The sequence below is a fragment of the Episyrphus balteatus genome, chromosome 1 (genome assembly GCF_945859705.1).
Source record: "Episyrphus balteatus chromosome 1, idEpiBalt1.1, whole genome shotgun sequence".
NCBI lineage: Eukaryota > Metazoa > Arthropoda > Insecta > Diptera > Syrphidae > Episyrphus > Episyrphus balteatus.
The window spans coordinates 124,237,238-124,245,891 of record NC_079134.1 but is presented as its reverse complement, the minus strand read 5'-3'; the positions used below and the strand labels follow the sequence as shown (position 1 = coordinate 124,245,891).

The window sequence follows — 8,654 nt, the reverse complement described above, 5'->3', positions numbered from 1 at the left end:
CGGTAATATAGATTTATTTTAATCAGAATCAAAGGGAAATTGCAGTTATTATTAAGATTTGAGTGAAGATGAAGTAGAAGGTTATTATTTTGGCCGTATGCTGTGGTTTTACAGAGAAAAAATTTTCTGACGACAATTACGAGAAGTAATTTGACTTTTTCACAAGGGGCCTTACTAATAATCAAATTTAAAGCTCGCTTTAATTTTTACCTTAATTCTAAATGTTTCACAGTACCAAAAACAAATTAAATAGTCAGGTTAAAGGCTAACTCTTGGTTAAATTTTATAGTTGAGTTTCCCAACTATAAATTTTAATCGAGCATTAGCCTTTAACTTGACAATTAAATTGGTTTTTGGAATTGTGAAAAATGTAGAATTAAGGTAAAAACTAAAGTCAGCTTTAAATTTGATTATTGGTAGGGCCCAAGAACTATGCCAGGAAAAAATATATTTTGATCGCACATTGTTTTTTTTTTTTATTTATTTCATATTTTTCCGCAATAAAAATACGATATTCAATTGAAATTTACTCTTTATTTGATGTTGGTGTTCTCAAATGAACAAACAACACGAAGAAATCTTTCAGCTTGACGTTTGAGAAATGTCAAATGTTCCAAGTGTGTGTGCAAATCCGTGTAAATCTCTCAAAAAAGAGGGATTAAAAAAAATTCGAATTCTGCTTCGTTTGAAGCGAATTTTTTTTTCTATGGAACATGATTTTTAGAAAAAATTCGCTTCAAGATCGCCGAAAATTCGATTTTTGCATTGAAAGGAATTCGACATGAGATTTGTGAATCTGGCAGCTGAAAGGGGTGGGAAGAGCGGAAATAGTTGAAAAATCTCAGATTTTATGATCTATTTGCGTCTTGAGATTCAAAAAAATGACAAAAAAATGAATCTGAGATTCAAGAATCTAAATCTGTATTTTTATCAAGATTCACGCATACAAACACACACACTTTCACACACACTCCTCTGTTTGACATTTGTCTGAACATTTGTTGTTGTTTTATTTTTTTCTATACGCACAGATTTCGTACACAATTACAAAACTAGATTTCATATTCTATTTGCAGTGGAAAATCTGAGATTTTTACACAAAAATCTGAAAAGTCAATAGAAAACGACATAAATGTCAAAAAAACGTAAATAAATGCCACCTAACTTATTAATGACATCTGACCAATGAGAGCCTCTGAAAATTCAGATCTTAAGTTCAGGTGGCCTGCGTTGAACGCAGGGAATTTCATTCGCCAAAGATGTATAACTTCAAAAAATGGTTTCATATTTTTCTGAAGACACAATACATCTGTATAAATTTATTATCTGTCCTATATGTGTGATATAGGCTCTACTATAGGCTACTTCTCAGATCGCGAAAAGCTAGGTGTGACCCGTTCCTTAATTTACTAAAAAAACGAGTTCTCAGAGATTACAAAAACCGGAACTCGCTTATTTACCCAATGAAGTATCCAAGAGCATTCAACAATTTGAACACATCTATTTTTATGTCATCTGTCAGTCACAAAAGAAAAAGTCAGAATTTTTTTGTAAACAAAATTGATGATAGCATTTCTTGCTATTTGGCAAAATTAAAAACTTTTTACCCAAAAATTCCTATTTCTTTATAATATTATTTCAAAATAATCTATAATAAATGGTGTCTTGTAAAATGCCAGGTGACGCAATCTACCATGAAAGACAACGACGTCAGCTATGTGCTCTGCATGCCCTCAACAATTTATTTCAATGTAACTATTATTTTTGATTCTTTTAATTTAAAATTGATATAAATCAAATAAAAAAAACATGATTCTCTCAGCTGATATATACACCAAAGCCCAACTGGACGAAGTGTGTAAAAATCTCAGTCCTCAGGTCTGGATTAATCCACATCGATCTGTCCTTGGCCTCGGTGACTATGACGTCAATGTCATTATGACTGCACTACAGGAAAAAGGATGTGAAGCCGCTTGGTTTGATAAACGAAAGTAATTCAATTCAATAAAACACTTGATTCATTAAAGAATACATTTTTGTTTATTAATAAAAATTCCAGAGATCCAGCTTGTATAAATTTTGACGAAGTCGTTGGTTTCATACTCAACATTCCTGCTGACTATAAATTTGGCTATGTTACTCTTCCGATTAAAAAGAGACATTGGATTGCGGTAAGGAAAATCGATGATGGACAATATTATAATCTCGATTCAAAGCTTGAATCGCCACATTGTATTGGCGATGAAGAAAGCCTGTTGACTTATTTGAAAGGACAACTCGAATCCAATGATCGGGAATTATTTATTATAGTACAAACAAACGAAACTGAAAACGCACAAAAATGGTTAAAAAATACTTCTACAAGTTCAGTAGAAGAAGCAACTGAAATTGAAGCCGAATCAAATTCTAAAGAAAATGCAGTTTTGGGGGAAGAGGTAGCATGATAGTTATTTTTTTTTTTTTTTTGTGTTTTTTCTTAAAACTAAAAAAAAAAACACCAAGACTATTAGGAATCTTATTTTGTTTTTTCTTTTTCAATAAAAAAAAAAATGTTACTAGATGCAGATGAAAAGAGTCTAGTCTAAATAAAAGTTAAAAAAAAAAACTTAAATTTACAAGTTTTAGCAATAATAGTTAAAAAGCGTTGTTTTAAAAATCAAATCAAATGCTTAGGTAATACTAAATACATATATGTAAATTAAAAAATTCTATATTACTTAAAACAGATAGTGTGTAAATGTCTCTTTCTATTCAATAAATACTTATTACAAATATAATTCTGGTTTACATTTTGTTTATGGCTTATAGAATGTTCTTATCACACGAAATGTGCTCATTTTTAAATCACTCAAATAAGGCTTATGTTCACTCTCACTCCATTAAAGGCCTAATATACTCACCCCATATTAAATGATAATTGAATGTGTTTCACAAATTTCTACGAGACGTGTCAATTTTAGTTGAAATTTTCACGCAAATGATTTATGATTTATATGGAATGTATGGCTTAAGCACGAAAACGGCGAGTAGTAGATAACAACCAAACCTAGGTTTGGCATTTCACAAATGAGCAAATTATGAAATCTCGGATGGGTCTACCTACTATTTACAATACTGTAATATATATGTGGGATAGAGGATCCAAAAAGAGAGTTAAAATTTTGAGATCCCGGGAAGCGGGCCACCTACCTAAAGTACTGTTAATATAAAAAAAAAATTAGAAATGAGATATATGGTATTTGGCGACTATATTTGTTTATTTATTGTGATCCAATAATTTTTCTTTAGTTTAAAATTTTTTTTCTAATACAAACTTAGAGTTTTGTCAACCACAAGGCCTTGTATTCGTTTTATCAAAGCACTAAGCGTGTTTTCTTTTTAATTGTCTATTAAATAGCAAATAGACTCTATTTGCTTATTTTTTTGTTTTTGCAATCAATAAAGGTACCTATATATTTACTATAATTTGCATATTTATAAGTGCTATCAGTCATTTAAAGCTTCGACATCATTTTAAAGCATATGTTTTGAAAAACAAATATTTTTTTCTAACTGGTAGACCAGAATGTGTGTCTGTGGCTTGTGTCTTGTGTCTTGTGTCGCTGTCAAAGTTAAAAAGTATGAAATTAGTATATTGGTGCCAGAATACGTAGCTGTGGCTGTGGCAAGGAAATTCGCTGTGGTACAAGTCGAGTCGACTTTTACTTCAAGCTACAAGCGCAATGACTTTTGACGTTTCTAATGTGGTTGCTCAGTTAATATTATTTTTTTTTCAAGGCAATTGACATTTTAGTGCTCCACATAATTCTGTTCATCTTTTCTACATTTTGAGCGATTTTATTTGACATCTTGTACCACGGCGTTTTTCTTTGCCACAAACGAATTTCCATTCTGTTCAGCCAGTAAGCCAAACGAGGTATTTTTTTTATTGAAAATCGGTTCAGAAATGACTGATAAAAAAAATTTGAAACGATTCTATAGCTCATGAAAACTTGACGAAGCTCCATTTTTTTTTGCAATTAATGAAGGTAAATGAAGGTGTCGAATCACGGCACACGATCCCGATCATACGTTAACGTTTTGACTATTACTGTCTCTATTTAATCAGTAGAAACAAATAGTGACATATAGCGACCATACGATTATGAGCGTATGCCGTACTTAGACCCCAGATTTTGGGATTATTACGGAATTTTCTTTTTAATAATGTGTCATTTCGCTAGATTACATGAACATACAATTTCTCGCTTGATCAACTGTCTTCTACTCCCCCACTCTTTCACATGCTGTATAAAAAATAAAATAAAAGAAAAAAAAAGAAGAGCACGTATACGCCACACTGCACGTGGACAATGTTCAAATAACACTGGTCAACAAGGTTTTTGCCACAAGAATCAAAATATATTTTTCTAGTAGCTTTTGGGGTGCTGAATCCGAATCTGAAGTCAGAAAAATTTGATTGGCCTTCGTTTTTAAAATATTACCGTTAGAAAATGTCAAAAAACGTAATTTTGGATGTTTTCGAGGTCATGTTTTTATGTGGAGTAATTCATTATGAATAAATTTGTAACGGTGCCTATAAGAGCTAGTTTTATTCTTTCAAAAAATGTTTAAATCTTTCCGATATCTCTTTTATTGCCCGAGATATTTAAAATTTAAGAAGCGGTCTTTAAATCAGAAACAACACTTACCAACCAAATTAAACTTTTTTTCCACAAGAATCAAAATATACTTTTCTGAAGGTTTTTGGGTTGCTGAACTCGAATCCACAGTCAGAAAAATTCTATTAGCCTTCGTTCTTGAAATATTACCGTTATAAAATGCAAAAAAAGGGTTTTTTTTTATAACGGTTATATTTCAAGAACGGAGGCTAATAGAATTTTTCCGATTGCGGATTGAGTTCAGCAACTCGAAAACCTTCAGAAAAGTATATTTTGGTTCTTGTGGCAAAAATTCTGTGACCAGTGACTTAAACTTTAGATTAAGTTTAGTTTCTCTTTGGCTTATTAAATGAAACTTAAGATATCTCGACCAATAAAAGAGATATCGGGAAAATTTAAACAGTTTTTGAAAGAAGAATATCTGTTCTTATAATAAACGTTACAAATTTGTTTGTAATGAATTACCCCACATAAAAACAGAACCTCGAAAACAGCCAAAATGACGTTTTTTGACATTATCTAACGGTAATATCAAATTTTTCTGACTTCAGATTCGGATTCAGCACCCCAAAAACTACTAGAAAAGTATATTTTGGTTCTTGTGGCAAAAAAAAAGTTAAATTCTGTTGACCAGTGTAATTTGAATTAAAACTATGGCGTAGGTTCCAACACAACCAAATCGATATTAAATAACACTTGCACTATTAAAATGAACTAAATCTTGCTCTCCTTTGTAGTCAGTTTTGAAAAATAAACTGAAAAAAAATCCTTTCAAATAAGAATCAAAAAATTTAACAAAATATAAATAGAATTTTGTATTATAGTTTTTGTTACTTTTCAACCAAAAAGTCCTTTTCAGGGATTTTTGGCTATCGAACACACAATTCTGCTGTAAGACGATTCTGGCGCAACTCCATAGGGTTTTTTTTTCCCGGTGTCATTTCTATATATTTATTGAATGATTACAGTCAAATAAAGGCAAAAATGTTTCAAAGAAGTAGTTTTTTATTGCCTTTTTTTAATGCAGCAAAGCATAGAAAACTATGCTGTGAATAGAAGGGAATAATTTTCTACAAAATGTTTCAGTTGATCAAAACTAGAACCATTTGCATTTAAAACACAGCTAATTACTCCTGTTGATATTTTGGTTTACATGACCATTTTACGCAGAACAATAAAAATAATGTTAATGAAAATTGACATTCAAAACAGTCAACTACTATCATCACTTTATGGAATTAGATAAAAGCACCTAGCATATAGCAGAACAGTTTCTTGAAATCTATCTTCTCTGGATATTTATTTGATTTTCGTGCATTTTTCAAATGGGCCATGTATCAGCCTAACAAAATGAAATTCCAAATGAAATGACATTTTGGCACATTCGGACCTTGTTACGAATTCCATTCGTATCGGAAATTTGCTATGATTCCCGAAAAAGCAATCACGAAATTCCTTCGTAATGGAAAATTTCATACAATAATTAGTCACTAAGTTGGGATTTTGTGGGTTTTTTTTTGGGAATCGTAGAAAATTTCCAAAAGCCATTAAGTCCATGCAAAGAAAATGAAAAAAATGAAAAAAAAAATCCGAAGTCACATCCGGTTTTTGAAATATAACCGTTAGAAAACGCAACAAAAACGGTTTTTGACTACTTTTGAAGTTGACAAAATTCTTGCCACAAGAACTAAAATATACTTTTCTCACAGTTTTTGATGTGCTGAACTCGAATCCAAAGTCAGTATAAATTATCAGCTTCCGAAAACTTTAAGAAAAGTTGTAAACTAGTGTTATTCATAATGTACATATACAGTGGTGGCAAAATAATTAGAAACGTTCTCCTTTGTTTACAAAATGTTGTTTTTTTCTTACTATAAATACAAAATATTTAACAAATTTTTAGCAAACATGAGTGATGATACAATCCTTGTAACATTTTAGGAAAAAAATTTTAGAATTTATCCAACAAAAGAAAAATATTGCAAAAAATTTAAAATATAGTCAAATTTTGTGTGGAAATATAATTAGAAACACTGAGGAAAAATTACTAAGAAATATCCTGTTTTTGATTTTTAGCATTTACATTTGCCAAACTTTAATAAAAAGGACTATCACCAACTAATTTCTATTAGTTGGTTAATGTGGTTGCAGTCCTCGAAAAATGCCACATGTTCCAAAAAAATAATAAAACGTCCTTAACAATATTCCTGACACACCAACCCCTTATATTTTAGAAAAAGAAGGTGCAATAAAGAGGATATCCTTAGTAAAACATCAAGCTCTTCAAATACCTCTGTCAAAAAATATTTCTAATATTTTTTATTCATATTAAGAACATACAAACATTTTGAAAAGAAAGAGCGTGTTTCTAATTATTTTTCCACCACTGTATCATGTAAAATCGAAGGAAGGAAAAGTTTCGTCGAATGAATGTCCACCAAGTAAGTCATAAGGTCATGACATACTTTAGAATCACCTCATTTTTGCGAAGAAAAGAAGCAGAAGGTTTCCCTTAACGTTGCCCTATGACTCTGGGAACACTTCAAGTGTTCTTTCCTTCAAACAAAAAATAAAACAAATTATTCATAGATCTTATAAAAAATTTTATTTGTCATTTGTGATTAAAAATAAAACAGAAAAATAATTAAAAAAAAAAACATGGAATGTTTCAAAAGTTATATTTTTACAAAAATAATGTGAAGGCACTTTCTCTAGTGGATAAAACTTACAAAATAAACAATTAAATTAAAATCAAACATGATTTTTGGTTTGATATGGACGGATTCTATCTATTATAAACGATTAATACATATTCTAAATATCTGTCTGTACTCCTTCACCATATCGTCGTGTATTATAATCATTTGCATAATCGTTTACTTCACGATTTCCAATTTCGTTCAAACGCTTATAACGTTCGCGACGTGCTTCTACAATATAAAGTACTCCAGCTGGCATAAGGAATGCACTGCCAATGCAAGCAAGTGCGAATGCCCATCCCATATCATTGTTTTGCCAATGAGGCATCCAATCTCTTCGATCTCCATTGGCACCGAAAATTAAAGCGGCCAACATTCCACAAAGTGAACCAAACACTTCGACTGCGCCAATTGTCAGCAGAAGGAAGACATATCTATCGTCATCGCGAGAGCATTTTAAGAAGGCCAAAGTTAATGGCAATGCTACCAAACAAGCAACAAAACAAAGCGTTGCAAAGAATTGAACAGCAATGTAAAATCCGGGCAACAAGTAATCATGAATTATGTAGTATTCCTCTTCAAATACCCACATGCAACCGGTGAAGCGAGTGTCGTAGAATCGATGGATGTCTTGGAAGTGATTGAAACACACTTCCCATAGGCCAAGATTGAGAAATTTCGGATTGGCTAGTTTGCCATCGGTGACCAACCAATATGGCGAGAAAAAAGCAATTACAACAAATATAGCTGATGCTGTGGATATTCCAAGAGCTATTCGAGTGTTTTTGTTGCTAGCTCCCATTGTTTTTGGGTGAGATTTTTTTGATTGGTTTTTTTTCGTGTGAGATTCGAAATTAATTGGAAAGAAAGTGATTAACAAATAATTCCACGCCCTAAAAAAATTTACAACAAACAGCAGACAAAAATAAGATTTTTTTTAGTAGGGATTTTTGACTTTTGTCAAATGACATATAAATATTTTTTATTTGTTTGAAGGTTGGCAGACGTGGAAGGTGTCAAATTTGAAGTAGTTAGTAGTTCAGAGAAATAGAATTAAAGGCTTGGCCACACCGGAGGTTATGCGGTATCACAGTACACATAATAAGGTAATATATTCCGAACGTTGTCAAAATTTGTTTGTCAAAAATGGGCACCAATCTGTCAGATCGGGATTTAATTTTTATATTTCAATCGCAGTAAACAGGAAATTTGTTTTTGTTTTAATTTATAAAATGTCATTTAAAAATATTATAAATTGAAAAATAACAAATTTTCTTCGTGTTTCATCGCGGAA

General features: G+C 31.3%; 2 protein-coding genes across 2 annotated transcripts; one reads left to right on the top strand and one right to left on the bottom strand.

The window, feature by feature from the left end:
* Window positions 1–1,520: 1,520 nt before the first annotated feature.
* LOC129905309 (josephin-like protein) lies at window positions 1,521–2,777 on the top strand. The gene is made up of 3 exons (XM_055980759.1): window positions 1,521–1,751; window positions 1,823–1,991; window positions 2,060–2,777. The coding sequence occupies exons 1-3, from the start codon at window positions 1,658–1,660 to the stop codon at window positions 2,442–2,444; spliced, it is 648 nt and encodes a 215-aa protein (XP_055836734.1). The 5' UTR covers window positions 1,521–1,657; the 3' UTR covers window positions 2,445–2,777.
* A 4,479-nt stretch (window positions 2,778–7,256) lies between these two features.
* Window positions 7,257–8,325, bottom strand: LOC129907487 (uncharacterized). Its single transcript, XM_055983747.1, has one exon. The coding sequence runs from the start codon at window positions 8,160–8,162 to the stop codon at window positions 7,476–7,478; it is 687 nt and encodes a 228-aa protein (XP_055839722.1). The 5' UTR covers window positions 8,163–8,325; the 3' UTR covers window positions 7,257–7,475.
* Window positions 8,326–8,654: the final 329 nt, after the last annotated feature.

Excerpts from the sequence above, each read along its gene's own strand:
- LOC129905309 (XM_055980759.1), top strand. The coding sequence starts at position 1,658 with ATGGTGTCTTGTAAAATGCCAGGTGACGCAATCTACCATGAAAGACAA. Across the intron at positions 1,752-1,822 it reads CCTCAACAATTTATTTCAAT|CTGATATATACACCAAAGCC; the intron begins GTAACTATTATT and ends TGATTCTCTCAG. Across the intron at positions 1,992-2,059 it reads GCTTGGTTTGATAAACGAAA|AGATCCAGCTTGTATAAATT; the intron begins GTAATTCAATTC and ends TAAAAATTCCAG.
- LOC129907487 (XM_055983747.1), bottom strand. The coding sequence starts at position 8,162 with ATGGGAGCTAGCAACAAAAACACTCGAATAGCTCTTGGAATATCCACA.